We start from the raw sequence: 26,701 nt of genomic DNA on the forward strand, positions 1-26,701 counted from the left end.
AGCGAGTCCTCGACAGAAACCAATGACTGACCGCGTTATATCAGGTATCTTTGATCGGTGAATCATCAACAAAAATATGGCCGACACAGGTGAAGAGGACAAGGGGGCCGCAAATGGATTGAACGGTATGCAAAGGCAATTTCTGGGTAATGGTGTGTGTTGAAATCAGAATAGATTAGTGTTCTTCTCTAAAGAAAGAGCATCGCGACGTATTGTTCAAGATATTGGGACTGTTCCTTTGTTGTTTCATGTTTCGATTAATCAGGATTAATGCAATAGTCTGAAACTCAGCTGATTTTCAGTTTGTCTGTACTTGGTCTTGTTCCGGCTTTAAAACTTCTAACTTTGGATATTTCTTCTTTTGGTGGTCAGTGGTTTTAGGTGAATATAGGAAAGAAAGAATTTTTTGCCTCTTTATTTGGGTTAGACAAAAAAAATGTAACCGGTCCTTTGTTTCTAGTAAGATTATGTCGATATAAGCTTACGTTTCTGTAAAGCTGATGTTAATACAAACGTAACAAGCTACGTTTGACATGATCAAACATGAAAGTTAATTTTAGTTACATTAAAAGTCTTTAATTCAAAAATTACCTGAAGTAATATATTTGCATACAGTTTTGTCACTCTTCTCATGGCCATGCGCGCCTGATACAAGTTTGATCTCTGGTATTGGGATAACCTGTATCTAAAGTCAACCAACCTCAGAATGGCAAACAACTTGTGACCTATTGCAGTTTTTCTTATCATGCATGCAAATCCTTAGTTAGGTTTTTGCATCTTGTTTAAAGCAATGAACCAGCAGTGAAAGGGGAATATAATTGATGGGCCTTCCTGCATAATAAGGTTGGAGAGGGAGGGGGAGGTCAGAGGTGGGTAGCATTTCTTGCTAAAAAAAAAAATGGGGCCAGCCTGAGTGGTTACATTTGTAGATACATTAACCTCCCTCTCTTCCTGCACAAACAAAAGAAACAAAAACATCTACAGAAGTGGTGAAGAGAAAGACTTGTTACATACTCAACTCTATATATGATAGTTTTCTCCTTCCCCTCCCCCCCCCCCCCAAAAAAAAAAAAAAGTCTACGTAGTATTCTATAGATTCCCAGATTTCATAGTCAAATGAATATTATCAAGTATATGAAGAATCTGTGTGATCTTGAGCACTGTTGAGAGTCGGAGACCTTGGCCTAGTCACTTTCAAGTTTTGTTGTTTCCTGTTTTGTCTTAGTGCGTTGAACCTCTCCATGAATGCCCCAGTGTCAGCTATTGAACTTTATTTTGGACATCCCTGTGGGATAAGCTGCCTTTTATTTTTCTGTCCAAGATTTGTCATAGTCAGGTTGCTGGGCCTTGTAATGTGCATGCTGAAGTTAGTGTTGTACAGTTAGACTGTAAACCCTGAAAACTTAGAAATAACAAGCAGCTGTATATAATATAATAACAAACAAGAAACTGTGTAATCCTGGCCATTTACCTTATTCTTACTAATTTTCGCGCGTACTTAATTTCGCGAAAATTCGAGAGCCGAATTTCGCGAGTATTAATTTTCGCGATTGCAAGAAAAATTAGAGAAAAAGTGTATTAAATTTCGCGATTTGCAGTGTTTTATGGATTAGTTGTCAAAGACTAAGGAACCACTGGAAATACACAAAGGTCTGGCTCAATGTAACTGCAAGGAGCCTGCAAACGGAAACTTTAGTGACTGTACTAAAGAGGTTTTGTACTAGTTTACAAGCTGGAAACAGTAATCAGAGGAAGGGTGCTAGTCAAAAACAAGACGGAAAAATATTTTTTAAGGTAGATAGTTGCAGCTCCAAACATTTTTAAATTTCTATTGTTTTGATGTAAAATATAGTATTAATTTTTGCCTGTTTAAATTTCGCACAATGTTTTTTTCGCGCATACTAAATTTCGCGATTATTTTGAAATCGCGACAATCGCGAAAATTAGTAAGAATAAGGTATAAACATGTCAACAAATTGCATGAGAAACTCCAGTTGACTTGTACATAAAGAACACAGTTTGTGTCCTTACAGCTAAGATCATTGTAAATTAATTTGGTATAACAAGCATTAGTCATTTGCTTTTGCTCTCCTGCAGGTTATATTCTAATTTAATATCTTGATTTCGCCTTCCTTATGACCTAGATGCCTTTTGAATTTGTAGTTATTATAAACACTTTTTTGAAACAAACATTTCAGAAGAAAAGGCAGAAGTAACTGAACAAGGTGAAAAAGAGGATGGCAGCGATGATCTTGATTTTGAGGATGCAAATGAAGGAAATGGTGTTGACTTTGATGAAAATGATGATGATGATGACGATGATGAACAGCTGATGGTGATAGAAACACCAGAGGGACTGACACTTGTGGAACCCACAGAAAACTCATCCTTTTATATCGTTCAGGAAAATGAAGGACAGGAAACTCCACCAGGTACTATTTTTACTTCTTATCTAGTGCATGGCAACTTGAATTTTTCAACATTAACATTTAAGCTGGTAACTAAAAATGAATTTTGATATTAGTTTTCTTTCTTCTTAGGAATGCCTCCAGAGCCTGAAATCCCACAAGATATCAGTATTTCAGAAGAGCTACTAATGAATATCCAGCGATTAAGAAGAAGCTCTAGCCCAGAGCTTCCAGATACAGTGACCAAACTAGAGACTCCTGAGGGATGTAAAGTTTATCTTGTTGGTACTGCACACTTCAGTAAGGAAAGCCAAGATGATGTGGCAAAGGTTAGTCTTCTGTCCTGTTTACACTAGGGCAACATCTTTGTATGTGCATTGGCTGAACTCGTGGGTGGAATTAACTAACAACATAACGTCTGACTTCCAAAGATTTGATTTAAGATATAGCCTGATGCAATTTGAACTCAGTTGACAAACATTTGTGGATTGGTCGTTTTATTATCACTGCTCAACGCACTCTTGTGCAATTTGCATCAGGCTCACACTCAGATACATGTAGCAGTTTTCTGTTTAAGCAATTTAATATGTCATACGTCAGGGCTCGAAATAATTTCGGAAGAATCTCTGGACACGATGACCGGCCAGATTCCATTTAGCTCGGTCACATATCGTTTCTGACCAGTCAAATTTATAAGATAAATAACTCTTAAAGCAGGGTCCCCTGAACCAAAGCTAGCATTATATATTTCCAAAAAAGTCATTGCATAGAGCTAAGAGCACTTTAAAGCACTCATTTTCAACAGTAAAAATAAATTACAGCTGCGAAATGAAAATAAGATTAAGTTTGTAAGACTAACCCGTAACACAATAAATATCATCATTATCGTATGCATTTCACCGAAGTTAGGCAATAAATTGTGGCTCGCTACATACTGATAACAACTGAACAGCATGGACATTTTAATTTGTTTAATTTTCAATACGATCGAATGTGACCGGTCAACTTGACCGGCAAGACGAAATGTTGACCGGTAAACTCCCCAATCAGTCCGGACATTGTCCGTTGACCGGCCGTTATTTCAAGCCTTGTACATAGTGATACAGTTGAACATCTCCTTCCAGACACCTGTACAATACAGACACCTTCATATTATGGACAGTTCACTAAGACACATGCTGAAAATATTAACTGTTTGCAGACCATTCAAGCTGTCCAACCTGATGTTGTGTTAGTTGAACTATGCAAAAGTCGAGTAGACATTCTCAAATATGACGAGGAATTTTTACTCAAAGAAGCAAAGAATATTGACATGCAAAAGCTGAGGCTTGCAATCAAACAAGTAAGTTCATTCACTGCTGGTACAGACATGTTATGTAAGTGGGCAGACAAACCAGTAATCACTTAAGTCTGCTGCTTAGTATGTGTGGGTAAGAGAAGTCCAGAGCTCGACACTAACACTTTCCGGATTTCCACTGGAAAGTAAATTTTCTTCTTGGAAAGTAAAAAAACGAAAATGAACCAAAATACTTACCGGTACCCGATCTGGAAAGTAAATTTCAGGCTTTACTGGAAAGCAAATTTTATGCTTAAAGGCTTAAATGAAAAAAAAAAAGTGTGTAACGATGCTATTCTTCCGTTCTCTGCCATATTGGATCAAGAGAACCCCCGAGGAGGTCTGGGTACTATAAACACGTGGATTCTTCTTCTGTCGCGAAGGTATGTAACGAAATCTACTCAGGGAAATGAATCTATTTCAGTTCGGTTTTTCTCGACGTAGTGGTGATGTTGGAGAAAAAGAAGTTGAAAAAAAAAGTGTTGAAGAAGGACAAATGGGCGAAAGCACTTCAGACGTTGCAAAGTCTAAAGAGAGGTGGTAAAAAGAAAAAAGGTCGGCTGTAGATTTTTCAGCGAGGTTTTTCAGTGTGGGGAAAATAAAGTCAGACTGGAGATCATGCTTGTCAGTTGAAGTATTAGACCTGTCTCATGAGGATTCGTATTGAAGGGCCTAGTGTTGCTGAGTTTTACCCTCAATCTGGACTGCAGTTTTTTTTTCTGGACTGCAGTTTTGGTGGGCTACTGGAACGAGGATGAGACGTCCAACTTTTAACAACTAAAACAATGCCATGAGACACATAGTAAGATTTTTTATTATTAATTAAACATGGTCATCAACTATGGAACTGTCATCCATTTTGGAAAGTAAAATTTTGAGATGGAAAGTAAAATTTGAAGTCTACTTTCCAAAGTGGAAAGTGGTGTAAAAAGTTAGTGTCGAGCCCTGGGAAGGAGCTGTTTGTTAGACATTTCATCTAGTACTTAGTGGAATAAGAGAAAGGAATGGATCTTTTGTTTTGAGCTTGTCTACAGCACTGAATAAACAGACATCTCTCTTTTGTGTACTCATTTCCATTTTCAGCAAGACAGAAATCTGAAATTTGAGCAGAAAAATTCTGAACAAATTGCACAGCATATATTGGAAAAATATATAATTAAAAGTATTTAAAATAATATCTTTTGTGTGTGTGCACAAGAAACAACAAATCATAGAAACTGTAGCCACATCTCTGAAGTGCTACTGACAGTGTATGTCATCAGACAAGCATATATTAATTAGCATTTGTGGCTCAATGAAATTATTATCGTGATAAGTGTAAGCATTTGCTTTCTTGATTATATATTTATATTATTCAAAATAATTAATCTACATTTTGATATTCTTTTTTTGTTGCTTGTAGAGTGGAGTTATTGGTGGTGTAATGCAAGTTCTTTTACTGAGTGTGTCTGCGCACATAACCAAGCAACTAGGAATGGCCCCAGGTGGCGAGTTTAGAGCAGCTTATAGAGAGGTACATTTTATAAATTGCTTAATGCTTTGAGGACTGCAGTGAAATAATGCTTGAGTGTATTCTTGTTTAACCATATGATACTTGCACAACCTCACAAGGATGTTATTTTTTCAGGCTAGGAAAACACCTGGATGCCAGATTCATTTAGGAGATCGGCCTATTCAGGTGAGTGTGGTTAAGGTCATTGCCCTGCATTGCATTGCGCATCCTTACTGCGCAGAATTTTACGCGCAATTAGTGCGCGCGCACACACACATATCAACAAAATGGCGGCTTTTCTCTATGCAGCTTAGTCCGCGAGAGAACTTAATTGTCACTTTCTCCTAAACGAGCCTGGTGACCTATCAATTTTTTCTCATATTTTAGGTGTAGCGATCAAAATCTTTCTGTAAAATGAAAACAGATCAATTCATGTGTTTGAAAAATAAATTATCGTTAAAAACGTGTACTTTGCTAGTATTCGCAGAGAAATTTTAAAGGAATTATATGGAATATACAAGGTCTTCCTGCTCCTAAACGAATCTGGTGACCCCCCTTTTTTATTTCAAAATTTAAGTTCCCTTAAAGTAATAAACCAGTAGGCCAAGTTTGGTTAAAACATTGTGTTCAGTTCTATTTCAGGGCAATGACCTTAACATGTTTAGAAAATCCATTTGGTTTGTGTAGAACTTCTTCTTTGGTCACCACTTGTGATAATTAGCTATAGGCCACCTTAATCTGAATGCCCTTTATACTGGTCAATGGATAAAGATTAACCTATTTCATGGAAAGAATGTTGACTTATAAGTAAAACTCATCTCACATAATAATGTAGTTAGTTAGTTAGTTAGTTAGTTAGTTTGTTAGTTCGTTAGTTCGTTCGTTAGTTAGTTAGTTAGTTAGTTAGTTAGTTAGTTAGTTAGTTAGTTAGTTAGTTAGTTAGTTAGTTAGTTAGTTAGTTAGTTAGTTTGCATGCAGGAGACACCTTCAATATGTCTACTCTGTCAATAAAAAATGTCCTACCTGGACTATAAAACTGACTAGCATTGTTAAATGATATACAGTTTACCTTCAGTACTCTTTGGTCAGAGGATGTCTTCTTGAAAGCAGGGAATCCACTTGCAGTTACTGTGCTAAATTCGTAGGCAGCTTTTACACCAACAACCTCTTCTAACACTTTAATAACAATTGTTTTCTTCCTTTTTTATTGTTTTTTTATGTCCAGTGTTAATTTGTCATTTTACAAGTAACCTGTTTACATCTATCATTTTGTGTTATCTTCTCTTTATTTGATTTAGGTTACGCTTTCCAGAGCAATGGGTGCCTTGAGTATTTGGCAAAAAATGAAATTAGCCTGGCATCTTATTACAACTAAAGATCCCATAAGGTAAAAATTTGCCACTGAAGTCACTAACCAAAGACCAATGATTACTGTTACATGTAGCTAGGTAGAATATTACTTTGGGGGTTTTCTAAACATACGGTATATATGCAGTTTGATTGAGCTCATGTTCTTGTGTATACTGTACGTTCCACTCACACTTTTGTTTGTTTTTTAAATTTTTTTTTTCAGTCCAGAAGATGTAGAAAGATGTAAGCAAAAGGATCTTTTAGCTGAAATGTTAGCAGAAATGACAGGAGATTTTCCCACATTGTATAAAGTTTTTGTTTCTGAAAGAGATGAGTACCTGGCACGGTCACTGAGACTCTCTGCCACGCCTATTGAAATTCACAACCCTGATGGAGGTATAGTTTGACAATGGAAATTATACTCTTTTGGCACCAAGCTTGACATATTCGTTCTAAATGCCATACTGAATGTCTTGTATTGTTAAAAAGCAGTTCATGTACACTTGTGTTCATTTGTCTGATAGTAAAATAGAAAAGGAAGTTAAGAATCTTCCTTGTACTTCCAAGAAAAAAAATATATTAATTCCTTCATGTGTTGTCATTTTTAGTCAGATATGCATCTATGTGTTACCTGTATGTTTAGGTTGAATGTATCTATGTGTGAACATATTTTATGTAATATATACTAGTTATACAACACTTTTGAGTGGTATACTATGGAATATCCCACAAGTCACTTGTATTTTCTGGGTATACACACAAGCCTTTAGGCGAGTGTGTATACCAAGAAAATACAAGTGACAAGTGGGATATTCCATAGTATACCAGGAGAAAGTGTTGTGTAACTATTTTATACCATACCATAGAAAATACGCTTACTAAATTTCGTCGAGAATACAATCGCAGCGCATGATGGGAAGGTTGGGTTGAATACCATCGAATATACAATGGCTTTCCTGTATTCTGATTGGCTGTATTTTCTATGGCATGGTATAAATACATGTATGAGTTGTTTGCATTGAATTCAAGTGTTTGTATGTAGCAAGTTGGTATGTTATTATGCTTTTAACAGTATTTCATTGATATGTTATTATGCTTATTACAGTATTCCATTGATATGTTATTATGCTTTTTACAGTATTCCATTGATATGTTATTATGCTTTTTACAGTATTCCAAGGAGTTGTGCCTAGTGTTGTGGTAGGCGTTGTTGGAATAGGACATGTGGAAGGCATTACAGACAACTGGGATAAAGAGATTGATGTTAAACAACTTCTAAGGTATAAAAACATATCAGTCTTGTTGTTGTAATTGCAGGTTTGCTTCATTTTTTTGACATTTTCTCTCATTTCTTTGCAGAATTCCGGAAGCTAGCAGAGCGAGTAGGCTTATACGATTTTCATTAAAGGCTTTTCTTGGAATTTTTCTAGCATGGGGATGTTACAAGCTTGGAAAGTACACACGTATAGCCTCTTATATTCCCTACTTGAACTGAATATATTGAAACTAAAGACATTGTAAAATTGGAATTGCTAAGATGTAATATTCCAAGATTAATTAATATTTAATTGTATTTATTCTTTTCCTTGCGAAAGAAGAAGGAATTTTAAAGTCCCAGTTGTTCGAACGCGGGTTAGCGCTAATCTAGGGTCAGATTGTAAAACAGTTAAATTTTTTTTTTAGTATCTTGATGAATTTAAGGTTAGGGCTTCAAAGACAGTTAAATTAGTCATTTTCTCAAACTGCGAAACCTTGCGGATTTTTAACGAACCTTATCTGGCTAACAGTAACTGGGCAACAATACTTTGGTTGGAGTATCGTTTTACCAAGACTTTTGGCAAGTAAAAGTCTTTTTACCTGATTTTAATGTATAGCAATTTTAGCATAAAAAGTGTAGACCAAAATGAACTATATAAGACTGGTTTATTGCCTGCACTTGGTTTTAAACACTTGGTTTTTGTGTGATTTTCGTTTTCGTTTTATTGGAATTTTACTTTATAGGTCTTTCTACCCCGGGTATCACGTGATAAAAGTTTCGGTAGACGAGTTCCTTGTGTCCAACTTTAAGCCATTATGATTTTATGATTTTGAATTTACAGGTATTTTCTGTATTCCCGAACACGAAGCTTGCGCTGTAATGAGGGAAGTTTGATTTCGAGTGTATTGGAACACCATCTTTTATGCAAGCGAAATGTGCGGGGTTTTTTTACACTTGAGAGCAAAGCTTTTTCCTATCAAGTATTTCTTTGACAGTGCTTTGTTGATCACACTATCCACCTTTTTCGTAAAATTCAATGGACGTTAGTCAGAAATACGCAATATTTTTGCGATTAGCTCTTTTGTTTTGTTACAGTTTTAGAATTCCTATGCTCGGGAGAAAAGTTTAAATTATAAGAAGTTTAAAAATTCGTGCGCATAACATAATGTTTTAACTTATGAGCAGTTCCACTTATCAGTACATAGTTGACTCTCGTGGGTAATGTAATGTTAGTAGTGAAAGATACGAACATACGATACGAACCAACAGAGTTGAGTAGCTTTGTAGCGTCTCTTTTCCACTATCAATACCATTTTGAAGTTTTTCGTACCAAGTCGTCTCTTACGAGAAAAAAAGCAGGCGCGGCTTGCAATTTTGTCTTAAGAGACGAATTGGGACGAGTTAGGCGCTGAGCTAAGTGGTGCGGTATGTTTTGTCCAAAGTGTGCTAATTGAGGATACTGTGAATAAACAAATATTGCAAATATAACAGAAACTGTTAAAAATTCCAAATGGTGGGTGGCAGACTATTTACAAACACATATCTATCTAGTGGCAGAGAGAAAGAAGGATTTGAACTCGGGACCTCCAGATTACAAGTCCAGCGCCCTCACCACTAGGACTGCATCCACTAATGGGAGACATTTTCTCAGCCACGATTTTTTCGATTTGTTTTGGAAAGCCAAAACAAATCGAAATTATTCGCTTTACTGCTGATTGCTGTAAAGACTTATCGCTTCGAGGATTTCGTTCCCTTTATTAACAGGGGCTTTTGCGGGGATTCAGCTAAAAGGCTGAGCGAGAGGTGCCCTGTTACACGCCTGTTACCTTCTGGGATCTTTTACATCAAATAGGCCAAAATATCATCAAAGAACACGGTGTTTAATGGTGATCTTGACTCACTCGCTTACAGGCAGATCTCAAAGTACAAATGACAATTGTCAAAAACGAGTTGAAGCCAAAAGTGTTTTGACAATTGAGTTTGACTTTACACGTAAGCTAAACAAATAGAGAGAATTCGAAGGATATTACTATTTACTCCCTTAAAAACGTAAAGCTCATTTCTTATTCGAAGCCAAAGGCTTTGTTCTAAGAGCAGGTGCAAAACACCTATTTAGACAAGTAGTTTTACGATAACAAGATCGCGTTTTAAAATCTACCTTTTAAACGAAAAATGTTCCATAATAGTTTTCCTCCTCTATGTAGAACATTCGAACCCGCTCTGTACGACCACTTGTCGTAAGAGACCAGCTCCCGTACGTAAGCCACCACTTCAGTCAAAATACAAATTTGTACCCAGTCAAATCACCATAGTTGGAACCTCTTGTAGGGGACCCTCGCTGTCTCTTTTCGGACTTGTGGTTTGAGAGTTTATTTTGTTATTAACCTCCGATAAGCGACCGCTTCAAATGATTCTCCCTCACCAACATTAGCATAAAAAGTGTAGACCCGTGGGTGAGTGGGTGTGTGTGAAGGGGGGAGGGGAGAGGGAGGTCTTTAAAGAGAGACAGGGAATCTGACCATCCCGCCTCCCGGCTCCTGTCCTTCCTTGGTCCTTCCCGCCTCTCTGTGTTATTTCTATTGCAAACTATTGTATTTCCCTTGTTTCCTGCACCTTGGCCAATCCTGCTCTTCGCCCCATACTCTCAGGTTACCGAGTAAGGCGTTTTTCCACTTAAGTTCCCCACTGAGTGAGGCGTTTTTGGCAATACAGATGCATTTAAACGACTACAGGCCAAACTCAAATATACCCTAGGTGTTTATTTAAAATTAGACTTGTGAACCTTCCTTTATTTACGCACAGTGTTTAATCAAGGCAGGCGTTTATTTGCAAGAAAATATAGTCGCAATAAAGTTCAACAATAAAATAAATATACTATTTTGGTCTGGGAGAGTTGATTTGTTATTACTTTTTACTGTTTTGCCCACGCACGCTGTCGACAATCTAGACACCGTGTATACAGCCGTTTCATCTTGTCGCTAGTAGGTTACCATTTTCTTTAAGTTTCTATAAATGGCCTTTTTCCAGCGACTTTGCTCCATTCGGCTTTAAAATGTTAATCTTGACGAAGAAAATTAAATGAAAAATGCAGTTCATTGTATTCTTTCTTTTATTTGTAAAGCAGCTAAGCATGCAGAATTCAGTGATCCTTATTTCATCTTTGGATACGAATAGTGCAAGAAAGCGTGCCGAGGCATTTTAACAATAAGGCAGAACGCATGACAAAGGATCTGTCAAAATATCAGTCATTTTATATTGTTTTGCTTTCGATTTCGGCGAACAGTTAATCATTCCTGGGATGGAGAAAGTATGTCTCACCACGATTGCAAGTGTTCTTGTGCTGGGTTTCAGCGTACAAGTGGATGGGAGCGATGGTAAGGGAAATATTTAAACTCTATTATATATCTGCAGTACTACTTACTCTAATAGGTGATAAATGGAAAAAAATACAGCTGCTTTGCATTTGACCTACAAGGACTCGTCTAGCGACCATTACTAGAATTGTGAACGGTTCTGAATTCATGGGTCGCCCGTTTTTCTCCAACAGGACTAACTTTGCAAATTCTCGCACTCTACCCTTTACGCTAGAGCAAATACTGATTAGTCTTTAGACTATCATGTACAGTTATGTACCGGCTTTGCACCAACCACCATCGACTACGCTCTGTTTCTTTACACGCGTTTAATTTCCTGTTCGACGGCGCTTAAACATCGTTCTTTCTTAATTGACATTGCTTCTTTAGCAAGATTTTTTTCCCGAAAAAGGCTGAATTGTTCTTAGACCCACAGCTTAATAATAGCAGTGTTTTGTTTTGAATATTAAATTCTGAACATGCATCGACTGATGAAATTTTCCGGGAAATGTTCCTTTTGTTGACCCGCTGAGTGCTGCCAGAGTCTTCCGGCATGAAGTTTATATAAGGCCGCGGTCAATATGCTTCTAACATTGATATCTATTATCTTTTTTTTCATCAAATAAATACTGAAATGCAATAGCTTGTTTCTCATATTGATTGATCCTGCTTAATGTGGAAACTCAATCAGTCAAATATGGTGGAATTTAGCTATAGGTGAATTCATCGAAAAAGCTCGAATTTTGTCTTTTTGTCTTTTGAATCAGTATCCAACGTAAAACTTGTCACAAACTTCTGCAAGCAAGTTCGCTGCAAGCACTAACAGCAACAAGAACTATTACCCAGGAAACCTGATAAAGGCTTGCTTTAATTTGGAACCCGGGGATTTCCTTAAGGGGGCAATATATATTTATATACCTGAATTAGAATGAAATCTTAAGAGGTTTAAAGAAGGGATTGAAGAAAGAAAAATGTATCAAGACAAGATGTACAATACATGTGCACAGCCATTGTACCTGGTGTTTAGCAGTGTTTTGTTTTGTTGCCGTTGTGATTGCAGTTACGGTAAATTTAAACTTCCTATTGGCAATGAGCCTGCCATTGATGTATGGCTTTACATTTAATCATAATAATAATAATTCCATCTTTAAATCCCTTGTAGAATGTTTTAACTACAAATTCTTAAACGAGTCGAACAGAGCAGAAACGTCTTATAGAGGCAAAACTGCCATATGCGATAAAACACTGTCACTGGCGTGGTACAGATTCAGTGGAGAGGCTGGGAATCAAATGCCTGAGTACTGTGTCAACATGAGACATTGCGGTACCAATGCGCCAGGCTGGCTCAACGGAACTCATCCTTCAGTGGCTGATGGGACTGTTCGGAGAAAAGTGTGTTTTCATTTATCAAATAACTGCTGTCGATGGTCAACTGATATCGAGGTCCGCAACTGTGGAGCCTTCTACGTTTACAAACTTCACAGGCCACCTCTATGTAACTTGCGTTACTGTGGCAACGGAACACCCTCTGAACAAGGTAGGAACACATCTCCTTTACATTCACAACTATTCCCAGCTTATCACAAGTTCGGTAAAAGCCACCCATTTTTTACTAGCATTCATTAACGTATGTAGCACACTGCAGTATGGTGCTCTTATATTGAATTCAACTCCTATGAATCTCTCGCAGAATGTTCCAGTTATAAATACCTTAATGAGTCAAACAGAGCAGAAACGTATAAAAAAGTTCTGCACCTGTGCGATAGAGAACTTTCGGGCTGGTACAGATTTGTCGGAGAGGCTGGGTATCAGATGTCTGAGTCCTGTGTCAACAAACGCCATTGCGGCACGTTTGCACCAGGCTGGCTTAAAGGAACTCATCCTTCGGTGGTTGATGGGGCTGTTGAACGCAAAGTGTGTTTTCATTGGAAAAAATGGACTGGTGGCTGTTGTTTTTATTCAACTTACATCAAAGTACGCAACTGTGGAGGCTACTATGTTTACAAACTTGAGTCACCACCTATCTGTGCTTTACGTTACTGTGGAAACGGATTACCTGCACCAGGTAGGGAACAGTGTCTTCCTTATTGCGTTCGACAAAGGAGAGCGTAAGCCTAATTTCGTTTTTGCGTCCTGTGTCTTTTGAGTTGGTATGCCTGTGTACTGTTATGCAGAATCAATCGCACCTGATGTAAGGAAACCAAAATGCCCCCCCCCCCATTCTGTGGCTGATAGCCACAGAATGACCTCGATTTCATGCAAAACAAGATGGCGTCGCAAACTAAGCTTAGAAACATTTTTTGCTTGAAGAAAAGGGCTAACAACGTGTGCCCAAAATTGAAATTTTGCCGAAAATGTCATGGGAAACATTATAGAGTCAGCCAAGGTAGCAGCCTTGTAGCAGAGTTGTCGTCAGCCACCGAACGTCATAAAAAGAGTAGAAATCGAGTAAGTCAATGCGTAGTTTCGTAGGGAGTTCGTTCGTAGGTAATCCAGCGTGTTTTCCTGCAATTATATGTTGCACAAAACTACAAATTGTTAGAATTACATGCAACGAGAGTGGGTATAATAAAGATCCCTAGAAATGCTAGACGTTTCGACGAGGATATCGTTGTGTATTGAATGTTACATGAATGCGTGTAGTGGATTACTGTATGAATTATGTCTATATTTTGAAGTACTTTGTGAAATTTTAAATCGAAGTGAAAGTATTTCCAGAAGTTTGTGGAAGTTTAAAAGTCGTTTATTAGAACCAAACGATAACAAGTCAAGTAAAATAAATAGTTATTTTTGTGTACATAATTCTTTTTTAATTCTCCACTACCTGCCTACCTGTAGCTCGAACGCACTCCCCTAATCTCTGATTACTGCTAGTATAGTTATAGTCCGGTAAATCTCGCAATGCGAAGAGCCTTGCCTGTCGATCCTAGCCCTTAATAATTACGCCGTTAAAAGCGCACAGGAACTAGTCTACGTAGAACTCATTAACGAATCAGGTCTATAACGGTACGAGAAAACAGTACGGCAACATATCAAGACTTTTGGCAGAAATTTATCGTTGGCTGCTCCTGACGAATGTGTCTAAATCAGTTGTAGTTAAAACTCATTTACTTAATTACATTCTTTATTTTGTTATACTAAAGACGCTAAGTAAAGTCTCACAAAATAGCTACCACACCCTTTCAGTTGTTTATCCCTTGCCTATTTTGCAGTAGCAACAGCCGAGCCAGTATCGGCATTACAAGGAAATGAGGGTATCAAAATGTCAGACATAAGCCCTGCCATGACGCAAACTTTGGCCGTTACTTCAACGATATATTCAACTCTATCCAAGGAGAAAAAATCCAGTGAAAGTTTTTCTGTGGGTAAGTTAAATATATTTTGTTTTTGGTGAATTGTTTATAGCGTTTATCATAATTTGGGCAACGTTCGCTTCTGGAGGGGAGGAGAGAAGTTGTGCTTCATTCTGAGACAATCAGTCGGGAAGGGTGAATGTGTTTGTTTCAAACATGTTTCTACTAGCTCAAACATCTTCTTTACTAGCTCTTGCATGATAACGCTGTCATAATTAGATCTCTTTTGACAAACTGGACGCCTTGCGGCCTCTTGATGCCATTTCCATCACTGCTTGAGTTACGAGATTTTCGGCAAACTGCTAAGATTTCACGAGGTAAAGAATTTACTCCTGTCTGTACACGATCGTTAACAACTAATTAATTGCTGTCTGATTGTGTTTGAAGGGTTACAGGGCAATTGCTAAAATGTTAAACACGATATTTAGAACTTTGGTGTAAGGAATCACGTCTGATCACTATCGTACCCGGGAACTTTGTTTGCTTTTTTTCAGCACCAACAACTATAGCATCACAAAGAACGAATGATAGAAATAAGTCAAGAGGACCTGTCATAACACCAACACTGAAGGTTCAGACTGTTCATTCATCGATTCATTCAACATTATACACACAGAAACAAACGACTCAAAGACCTTCATTAGGTACATCATTTGCGGAAATTGTTTTGTGTTATTTATGGCTTGTTAGTATTTCCCTCCATCTCTCACTCTTTCTCTCTTTTTCGTGACCCTCTGTTCCTTCCTTCCTTCCTTCCTTCCTTCCTTCCTTCCTTCCTTCCTTCCTTCCTTCCTTCCTTCCTTCCTTCCTTCCTTCCTTCCTTCCTTCCTTCCTTCCTTCCTTCCTTCCTTCCTTCCTTCCTTCCTTCCTTCCTTCCTTCCTTCCTTCCTTCCTTCCTTCCTTCCTTCCTTCCTTCCTTCCTTCCTTCCTTCCTTCCTTCCTTCCTTCCTTCCTTCCTTCCTTCCTTCCTTCCTTCCTTCCTTCCTTCCTTCCTTCCTCCTACCTACCTACCTACCTACCTACCTACCTACCTATCCCTATCTTATCCATGTTTCTGTACTTCATTTAATCATCGCCAAAATTTATCATAATCACATGAAGCTGAAAATTGTGCTACGGCGACACCATTTATTTACACAATCATTCTTTCATCGTTCTTCGTTCGTTCGTTCGTTCGTTCGTTCGTTTAGTTATTTATTTATTTTCATCAAGTTATAACAGTTTTTATTACTATTATTGATTTTATAGGTGATTCAACTTCAGCACTCCCTTTGAAAATCACTTTGAAATTGGTTGGTACTTTTGTCTTTCTTGTGTTCGTTGCTATAATCGTTATTGTTTCAAGGAGAGTCTGGCGGAAGAAAGAACGTGATGCGGCAGAGGTATGGAAACTTTATAACTACAAGTAAGGATCGCTTACTAGGCCTTCACTGTGTTCCTCACTTCTTTGTAAATTCACTGTATCTGAAAAGAAACGAAAACTGGGGTGGCTGCTGCACTTAACGTCTTTGTTTATAGGTGGCGGGAAGCAGTCAAGGAGATATCACCATGCTTGAAATCACGTCGGACACTATAACTAAGCTGAGAGACCAGGAATGTTCTACAAGCCAGTGGCCCGTGAGATCCAGGACGTCTGTGGTCGAACGTGATGTTGTTGACAATGAGATGTACTTGCAAGACATGGAGATTAATAGAAACTGGGAAATTCCCCGAGAACGATTAAAAATAGCAGAAGAGAAACTTGGCGAAGGAGAGTTTGGAGTCGTTAAAAAAGGAATCTATTTGAGGAAGGACGGAAAGGAACTGTCGGTGGCTGTTAAAATGCTGAAAGGTTTGGTAAAATCTGTAAAAGATGCGTCCAAAATACTCAGTTATAATTAAAGTAATAGTAAGTATCTTTAAGAAAGTAACTTCCATCTGCAATACAGAAACTTTTTGGGAAATGCTTTAACTACTGTACTGCAGCCACGCGACGACCGCGTACTATACATGCATGATATCCAGAATTATTTAAAATTGGAGCGTTGGATAAGCTTTTTCACAGTAGATTTGATTGCATGGCCATTGGATATCGACCATTACACGGTGCCCGCGACAAACATGGTCGACAAAGGTCCTCTTCTGGTCTTTTATTTACAAAATAAAATTACAGTAAGATTAAACGATATTTTGTCATTGTTTTTGATAAAACAATTATTCTACAAGCGCTTATTGAATATGAGATGGCGTGGTAATAGGCACCTCGTGCCTTTTTTGGTTATCCACCATCTTGGCCAGTGCACCCTCGTCGATGTATAACAAACGTATAATTTGCGCATTTTGTCTGACTCTGCAGACAACAATGACCAAAGTCAGCGGATGACGCTGATCCAGGAGCTGGAGACGCTTATCAAGGTCGGCCGCCATTCAAATATAGTGAGTTTAGTTGGAGCATGCTCATTTGAAGGTAACTGACCCTGAACGACACCTGAACACAAATTCTGTAGATGATGTATCAGTGGTCTACATGTATAAGGACAATTTTTTTGTGCGGTAAATTTGGCGATACGACTTATATCGGTTTACGCATTATGCCGGCATGTTGCTATTATACTTTTCTAAGCTGGATTTGCAATTTTTCTTCCGAAGCATTTAATCTTTCTACAAAGTGTACATAAGCGTGTATCTCACCCTTTATACGTAAACACTATTAACCCTTAACATGCTAAGCCCGAATTATTCCGGGATTTGGAGGAATGGCCATTCTGCCACTTATGACGTCACCAATTTACACGTCAGCAGATTTTTGTGATTTGCATCTTATAGAGCTTGGATAGATCTTTCCACAGGACTGTCCATCTTCAATATTGACTGCATTCCGACAGAGCTAATCGAAAAAAACGCGATCAGTTTTTGGCGTAAAATTGGTGCTAAAACAGCCCAAAATACCCGTACTTGATCATGATCTCCTTTCCAGGGTTTTCCATTGATTCAGATCAAAACTTTTCATGCCAGTAGAAGAAGTGCACAGAGTAAAAGATAGAGAGAATAAGAAAGCAGAGAAAAACGAAAAGGAAAGGAGCAAGGAAAAAAATCGGAACGGTTCAGCAAAACAAAAAAAAAAAAAAAAAAAAAAAAAAAAAAAAAATTGGCTTATGCGCATGCGCCAAAGTAAAATATTGTACATTTTTACATGGAAATTACATCAAAATCTTCCTGCATTGTCAGAAAGTGCATTTTTAGCAAATTTAAAGAACTTTTGGACCGTGGAGCCAAGAAAATCGATTAACGGTTAAAAAACCGCGTTTTTTGGACTAATTTCAGCATATTTAAAAGGGTTAATAATAATAATAATAACTTTATTTATCCTGGTAGACCGGTCAGTAGCAAGTACCTAATTCCCCGGATTTGGGGTTTATAAAAACTATTTTGTTGTTGCTGTTTTCAGAACCTTTATGTGTGGTTGTTGAATTTGTACCTGGTGGAAGTCTCGATAAGATACTATGTAAAAGTCGAGTTCCTGTTAGGACAGAGGAGTCAACGTATGCCAACATTCTGTCCAGTCTGTCCGAGAGGGAAATGTTACGAATTGCTTCAGATGTCTCAAATGGAATGCAGCACTTAGAAAGCAAACTGGTGAGTGACAGATACAATTCTGTTCTTCTAAAGGAACGTTGTCCTTTTCTTTTGCTGACTTTGAAAGGAATGTGGTTGCCATTGAATGCAAGCCACGTGGATGGGTACAACGTGAAAATTAACTGTATTTAATACTAAGAATGCTGATAAATAGAATCGACAGAAAAGGATAAATGAAACAAACTTCAGTACTCGTCAATTAGCGTTTTTCATTGCCAGTGACTATACAACTTTCATACGCAGAGTTCACTGCAGACCTGATCCCACCAAAAACTACTGAGTGATTCCTTTGAGATTTATTAGTATTAACTATTAATTAATAATAATAATAATAATAATAATAATAATAATAATAATAATAATAATAATAATAATAATAATAATAACGGTTTATTGGTAACATTTCTACAGAGTAGCTCTACATTTACCAATTAACTTAACCCTAACCTAACAAATAAAATGATATTTACAATTAAAATTCTATAATTATCATTAAATTACTGTGTACTACTATGCTATATTATACTATATACATTTATGCGTTTAAAAAATTGCTATACTATATACATCTAAGAGAAAAATAAAAATAAAAAGCTACGGAAGATCAATCTGTTAATTTAGTTTTCTTCAAAAGGAAGCGCTTTGCTTCCCTGCAAAATGCATTATGGTCCACAGTGTTTTTAAGGTTCGTTGGGAGTTTGTTAAATAGGGTAGCGGCGTGATCTTGAAAGGTGTTAGATATTAGTGGGATTTCTAATTGAATACATCTGTTTGACCTTAAGATTCTGGACGGATTGTGAACAGTTAAACGTAAGTATTCCGGCCAAAAAGGATTATACAGAGCTTTGTGCACTAATTTAAGCAAATTCAGTTGTCTATGTTCTTGTATTGGCAACCAGTTGAGGGATAGGACATCGTCTAATAATCAATATTTAATGGGTTAAATTACTTTAAAATACCAGTCTGCATTCTACAAAAGCACCATCTCTCTCTTTCTTTTTGTTTTTATGGAAGTGTGTTCACAGAGATCTGGCCGCTAGAAATGTTCTGGTTGGCAAGGGACTGGTGGCCAAAGTGGCAGATTTTGGTTTGGCACGTGATGTTTCGAGAGATGGGGAGTATATAAAATGCACCGAGGTAATTAAAACAGGCATTTAAATATATAATTTTTGGAGTAAAGCTTGTTTTCTCAACCCGTGACACAGAAACTATTAATTAGTGGTTGATGGTGCCTTCTAATTAACAACTTGATAATGAGCGCGAGATTTTTATGAGGTAAGAGTTGATGGGGCCGAAGGCTGAATCAGCTTTCGCCTCAAATTGAGAGGAGTATAATCTATTGTTTTAGTAGAATTCTAACTAAATTTCCTTCAAATAACGGAATCCAAATATTTTTCTACATTTTTAGAAGGATAAAACTTCACGAGTGAGCAAAATCGCGAGCCGATTGAATTATCATTTGAAAGTGCATAATAAAGACTGACCTTCTTTCAGTCTTCCAAGTAATATTTCTATATCTTCCTTCGAGAAAAACAAGAAAACGTCCTCATGCAATTCAATTTGCATATGACCTCCAGGCGCTGCATACTAATGACTGATATATAGTATACGATAGTTCAGCCAGTTTGGAAATTTGATCACGTATGAAGACGGTTTCCTGCAACGAACTCTTTATTTTGGGGCATTCGCAACGTGACTGGCTCTCTTCGAGTGTTGAAGGTGCGAGTTTCGCTCGCCCAGCGGCGCACTTTTTTCGCCAAAACTCGCGCGGTCGGCGCTCAAGGAGAGATTTACGTTGCGCCCGAATAGACTTTATAGACATTAAAGTGCCTGCTTGCAGGCTAATTTTGCTTTTCTTGCATAACAAGGGGAAAGTGCCATGGCTGTGGATGTCAATTGAAAGTTTAAAAGGAATCTACACCACGATGTCGGATGTGTGAGTATACTTGAAACGTTCTTTGATTAATGAATGCCAGTTTCTATCTCGTGGGTTTCCATGAAAATTAATAAATTGCCGTAAGACATTCAACTCATCGTAACTCTGACCTTTATGAAGACAGATGTCTCTATTTGAAGCTTACCTGTAGTCGAAATGTGCATGTCGTTCAATGCTGTACAATTTGCAAGAAAAACTCGAGGTTTGCTTTCAATTACCAAATAACCGATTTCTGATGACGTGGTATCCTGTAAGGTAACTTATACTACTCATCATTTTCAGATGGTCGTTTGGTGTTGTCCTTTGGGAAATCGTCACTCTCGGTAAGTGCCTTAGTAATATTTGTAAAATATGACAACGTATCAAGAAATGGTCTGTTGTTGTGTTTCAACTTTTTGGATTAAGCACTAAACAATTTGTTCTTGGTTGCGCACTTGCGCTAAGGGACTCAGGTCGAAGCTAACCGGAAAAGCTCGTGACTTATCGGAAGATTGTCGGTATGACAATTTAACTACACTGGGGGAGTAGGTAGCGTCAAATGTGTACTCGTCAGGACAGGTTTCCGCGCCTGAAACTAACCAACGCTATGAACGTGAAATTAAACCACGCACAACTTATTATTCAAACTTATAAAGACGCGAACTAACGCTTCAAAATGAGACCTTATTAAGCCTTTTATTCATACTTATGAAGGTACGAACCGACGCTCTGAACATGAACTCTCGCTTTACTTTTTGTTTATACTTGTGAAGACGCTTTGAACTCAAACTCTTGTTAACATTTTATTCAGACTTGTGAAGAAAAAAACCGACGTTTAGAACTCGAAGCCCTGCTCGAATCGTTTAGTCATACTTGCAAAGACGCGAACTCGCGCTTTGAACTCGAACTCAACTCTTGTTAAGATTTTATTCACACTTATGAAGAGGCGAAACGCGTCTTGAACTCGAAAACTTTCTTAATTTTTATTTCCACTTGTTCACCTATTTGCACTGAACAAAACCTACCAGTATCACCCTCCCGGGGAGAATTTGTCCTTTCTTCAATCTTTCCGAGCGTTTAAATTTCCCGCTCGTATGCTAATCGGAAACTTCGTCAAATCCCTTGTGTGTTCTGAAGCTGTTGCGCCATTGTTCAAAAATGGCCAAATAGGGTCATTTTTCGCTATTGTTATCAAAGTTGAAACGACACAAACGAAAAGAAGTTCCTTACCCCTCTATTCTCCGCAGAAGCCTCTTTTTATTTCGTTCAGGCAGGGAAATGGGAAGAGGTGAATAGTAAGCGCGCGGAGCCTGGGGACAATAGCGACGAAAGCGCGCGTGGGACACGTCTCCCGCTCCCCCCCCCCCCCCCGCTATTTTTAATTTTCGTGTACTGATTTTCGCCTTCCCCCATCCACTGAAGGAGCCTCTGCGGAGGAGAGAGTCCTTACCCCTTTTCTTGCAGTCAATGTAGTTTCATTGTAGAATGATCGCGAGTCACGAAACCTGATTATATTATAGTCAGGTACCCAGGAGTCCAAAATGTGACACCCACGGGCATTTTTGTCTGATTTTTGGCAACATAGCTATTTTTACTAAATCGAGTACGCTGATTTCGAAAATCAATGTTGCCAAGCTTAATTCTCGCGTTAAGAGGATGTTTTGATGCATTTAATTATGACGTCATGGTCCAAATAAGGAATTTTCTTTCCTTTAGCTATTTTAAGCATAATACATCCAGAAATTCATTTAAAGCATTGTTAGTGTGCTGTAAAAATTATTTAAAGAATTTTCTGAGAGTTTTTACGCTGTTTCTGTGAAAATCAAGCCCTTCAGTGACAATTGACCACGCCCTCTTAAACAAAATTCACCCTATCGCGGGAACCTTATCACGGGTGTAGTTTTGTTATTTTGTCAAAGAACAAATGCGATTTTTGTATTAACAAATCGCTATAGTTGCAATAAGAAAGAAAAATATTGTCGTCGTGCCACGCTGAAGCTACGAGCTAGCGAGCATCAAGAATGACGCCATTATAATTTTCATATATCGAGTTTCCCTTGTTTCAGCATTTCGTTTAAGTTTTGTGGTAAAATAAATGGAAATAACATCATAGTTAATGTCGTATACTAATATATCATCGTTGTTATAGTTAGAGATAAAACTTTATTGATTGTCTTGTATATTGCTGAATCTAACTTATTTCACAATGCACTTTGTCTGTTATAGCCTCATGATAAAGACTTTGGTTGAACGCATGTAAAATTAACGAATTCAAAATGATCATAACATTGCTCCTTGCTTTCAGGTTTAAATCTGTCTATAATATTTTTAATCAATATCGGTAAATATTTTTAATATATTTTCTGAACTTTTTTAAAAACACTGAACTAATATTTTTCTTTAAACAAGTTTCTTTAAAGCGCTTTAGCGCAGGTTGATATAGCAATTAGCGCCGGTATTGGTGCATCCACAGAGCCCAGTGCACATGGCATGCGTTTTTCTAAATTCATAGCGAAGAGGCACATATTTAGCCAGTGGTCAGATCGGATTTCATACATTCAACAAACAAACGTTTTATGCGGAGGTAGTGGTGTCAGCCTCGAGGACATCTGTGTTCTGTGAGAACTCTCCACAGATGAAAGAGGTGCTGTTACAGCCGGTGATGGTGTGAGATGGTAACAATGAACTTGACGGGTTATTAGGAAGATTTGCTGAGACATCCTCTAAAGTTATTTACGTTGGATTCTCTGAAGTTCCTGCCCATATCCACATTGTTGATGAGAGCTTAGCGCGATCGATGTGCCAGGAGAAGTAACAGCAAGTCTGTGCCTCGAGTGGAAACTATTATGTTGTCGACATGCCCGCTATGACTGACTGCATAACGAACAAACTTCGTATCGGCTTCCGCTTGGTTGGATCTCAAAAAGGCTACATCTAGACCAGGATCTGAGCAGAATCCACTTCGTATGAAAAACCACCAGATATACTACGATTGCAGAGTCAGTGCCTGCGAGATAAGCTCATCTGAGAGAATCCGTGCAAAGTCCGCTTTGTTGTCTCCTAGTGCCAAAAATGCTCGCCACGTCATCGGCCGCAACTGAACCTCTCTAACGTACTTCAATGACTCTGCTCACAGGCCGCGCCGTGTTCTCGGAGCGTCGACTTCTTGTCGTTGCTTTTATGGAGTGCCTCCCATCGAGTAACACATCAATCCTCTGGTATCCAGGACCTTTCCGTAAAACAGTGTTCACGTAACATTCCGCAAACCCACCGAAAGCATTTGCATTTTTTGGTTTGCCAATAGCTGCCACCATAATTAGTATGCTGCCACCAGGGCGAAGCCATCGAAAAACAAACTGACTCTAGGCACTTGACCTTTTCTTCCGTAAAATTGACTTGTTTCACACTTGTGGGGCTCATTTCTGCGAGAAACAGTGGCACCGGCATTATACCTCAGATGCTACAATATGGCTTGCATGTTTATCTCGCGCCTGCCTTCATACACCGTCACTAGACAACATAGAATACTCTGTGGTTTCCATGCAAATTTAAGTCTTTCTCTTTTTGCGGCTAGTTGCAGCACTTTTAACTTCATAAAGGCTGGCAAATAGAGGTGGATTATTCTTGCGAACAGGGTCACGAAAGTTTTTCTTTCATCCCTTCTTCCCGTTCCCGTTCTTCCTCTCTGTCTGAAGATAGTAGCCTCCATTCCACGAATCGTTCAAGCTGAGTCTGTCCAATCGAAAGATCTTGTTTTATTTCTAGAGTCACGATATCTTTCTTGGCAATTTTTTGCAATGTCTCATTTGTCCGAGACAAGAACAACCCGGATGTTGTTGTGTGGAATGTAGAGAATTCTCAGCTTCATTATCTTGCTTCTGTCTCTCCTTGCCACTTTCTTTGTGGATAAAAGCAGTCGTTATGGTGTATGTCAAACATCGCTGATGTTTGTGGAGCAATTAAATTACAACTTTCTATTAATACAAGAACCACATTCATTTTTAAACAAAATGTTAACACTATACCCGTGATAAAGTGAATTTTTATGAGAGGGCGTGGTCAATTCTCACTGGACGGCTTGATATTCATAGAAACGGTATAAAAACTATCAGAAAATTCTTAAAATCATTATACAGTATACTAACGCTAAGCATTGCTTAAAATAGCTAAAGGAAAGAAAATTCCTTATTTGGACCATGACGTCATAATTAAATGCATCAAAACATCCTCTTAACGCGAGAATTAAGCTTGGCAACATTGATTTTCGAAATCAGCGTACTCGATTTAGTAAAAATAGCTATGTTGCCAAAAATCAGACAAAAATGCCCGTGGGTGTCACATTTTCGACTCCTGGGTACCTGACTATTACACCTCACATCCCGCACTTCTTTGTCAATTGTTTTGCAAATTAAAGATTCTTTCCCATTGTGGAGAGTGCGAGACCGAGTGGTCTCTCTCAGCTTGGGTTCCAGCACTACATTTAGTCGCAAACATGATTTGTTTTCGGCAGCCCAGGTCATTCTGCGGCCACGCTAATATTGGCCTCTCTCCTCTGCCCCTCCCCACCATCCCCCAAGGTAGGGTTCTTTGTAAATTTATGTTCAGTGTAAGATAAATACATACAGTATTGCAAAAGCATAAAACCTAACTAAAACAAGACTGATAATTGTCATAAAAAAGCAATTATGATACATTAGTTTGATTTGATAGAAGCCTTATTACGTAACGCTAAGCATTTCAAAATGAACTTCGTCAGTTGAATATTATGCTCATCAGTTTTGAGGGTTTCCATGCAATTAGCACACCAGTACCACATGTTTTTGGAGACTGAATAAATTTATTGCTTCCTTCACTATGATTTTCCTTACCATAGGTGAGCGACCGTACAGAGGAATAACGGGCGTTGTAGAACTTCACACCATGTTACAGGAAGGCGTTAGACTAGAGAAACCACCTCACTGCTCTAATGAGCTGTAAGTTAAACATTTTGATTCATAACATATAGTGGTATTAACGGTGTAATAAGTTAAGAGTACTAAAATAACTTCATTCAACGGAGACTTATCTGCTTGATAATCATGCATACTGCCCGATAACAGTCAATTGGCATTTAGAGAAACTAAGTTTTATGATAACTCGGATAGTTACCGGTATATACAGTTGGATAAGTGTGGCCAATTTGATCCGAATTCTTGTACATTATTAGACGAAAAGCAAAACAGACAAAATACAAGAAGAAATACAAAGCAGAACCTCCTTTAAAACTGAAAATTAAACTATCTTTGCTTCAATAATCTGTTTTGGTCTATTCTAGGTATGACATTATGTTGCAGTGCTGGCAGGAGTGTCCAGAGGATCGTCCAACGTTTAAAGATCTTCATTCAAAACTTCACATGATCTTGAATGAGAATACGGTATGAATAAACATAGACAAAATAATTGTCCCCGACATTTTTCAATTTGATCCTCAATTAGTTGTACCCGATTTTGAGTTAAAATGGTTAGCACCGAGAACAGAAGAACATTCAATCAAACCGACTTGAACCAGTACAAGTGGCAGCATGATTTAATTAGTTGGCAGTGTCAACACACTGCCTACAATGTGTGAGTGCTTCAGTACTTTATTAACTGACCAACCTTGCGCCATAAAATAATCAATGAAATAAAATCACCTGAGAATAAACAGAATATATCAGGAGTTGACTGTTGCTCATGTGTAGTCTCATCATCGAAGTGTTCTTGATGGACTTTTTTTTTTATTTCACAGATTACATATATCAATGTACAATACTTCAAAGAACACAACACTGGTACTGTTGAAGAGTCTGCATTGTAGGGCATTCACAGGAGTTAACAAAGGATCAGTATTTTCATCACCTAGTAGATGACTTAGATGTAATAATAGCGAAAGAAAAGAGAAACAATTGTACGCCAGATGCGAGCCGATTAATGACATTAATTGTTATCTGTAATTTGAAAATGCTTCAGTATTGCAGGATTGATCATTTGTATAATATTTCCTTTCCTGTCTTTTCCGGGATCAGGGTGGGATTGGTTTGAAACACTGAAATTGACTGATGCATAAAATGTTAGACCTTTTATCTATTCTATCACGCTTTGAGTTTCTGGAACTCGCTTAATCCTACGAAGTACGAAATCTGCAGTCAAGTATTTAGATAGATATAGTATAACAAAGTTATTGTATATTTGTTTAGAATTGACCAATAAATGTTCTGTATCATAAATGTATTTTAATCTCGTTTCTCGTGGCTCCCTCATGCGCATTTCAAACTCAACGACCATTTGTAGTTTGCTGTTTGTCATAGCACATCCCGGCTCCTGCGAATCACAAGGGATTGATTCTGGTCTTCAGGGTCTTAAGGACGATAGCAAGGGTTTGCTTCTGGGAAAATATCGTGTGTAATACAGATTGACCAGATTGGATCAGAGGGTTCACTGGTTTTCATCGTTTAATTTCCTTCTTTACTGTGTCTTCTCACTCGTATTTCATAGCCTTAAGCCTCTAAACCTATAAAGGCAGTGCTGAGTTTGCAGCTTTTTAGTCAAAATTGGTAGCAGCACCAAACAAATTGGCTGTCTTATCAAAGCTGAATTGAGGGG

General features: G+C 38.0%; 2 protein-coding genes across 2 annotated transcripts; both read left to right on the forward strand.

Moving 5' to 3' along the window:
- Positions 1-29: 29 nt before the first annotated feature.
- LOC144653758 (traB domain-containing protein-like) lies at positions 30-8,535 on the forward strand. The gene is made up of 10 exons (XM_078513858.1): positions 30-125; positions 2,199-2,432; positions 2,541-2,737; positions 3,610-3,750; positions 5,147-5,257; positions 5,372-5,422; positions 6,535-6,623; positions 6,810-6,982; positions 7,758-7,866; positions 7,946-8,535. Exons 1-10 carry the CDS (start codon positions 77-79, stop codon positions 8,079-8,081), a joined length of 1,290 nt encoding a protein of 429 aa, XP_078369984.1. The 5' UTR covers positions 30-76; the 3' UTR covers positions 8,082-8,535.
- Positions 8,536-8,897: 362 nt separating this feature from the next.
- On the forward strand, positions 8,898-26,325 carry LOC144653740 (uncharacterized). Its single transcript, XM_078513822.1, has 15 exons — positions 8,898-11,218; positions 12,360-12,734; positions 12,888-13,262; positions 14,410-14,562; positions 15,045-15,194; positions 15,799-15,932; positions 16,069-16,381; positions 16,886-16,996; positions 17,978-18,165; positions 19,180-19,302; positions 20,034-20,101; positions 20,384-20,424; positions 24,954-25,053; positions 25,395-25,494; positions 25,848-26,325. The coding sequence occupies exons 1-15, from the start codon at positions 11,143-11,145 to the stop codon at positions 25,914-25,916; spliced, it is 2,376 nt and encodes a 791-aa protein (XP_078369948.1). The 5' UTR covers positions 8,898-11,142; the 3' UTR covers positions 25,917-26,325.
- Positions 26,326-26,701: the final 376 nt, after the last annotated feature.

The sequence above is a fragment of the Oculina patagonica genome, chromosome 5 (genome assembly GCF_052425735.1).
Source record: "Oculina patagonica isolate OP01 chromosome 5, crgOcupat, whole genome shotgun sequence".
NCBI classification, from domain to species: Eukaryota; Metazoa; Cnidaria; class Anthozoa; order Scleractinia; family Oculinidae; genus Oculina; species Oculina patagonica.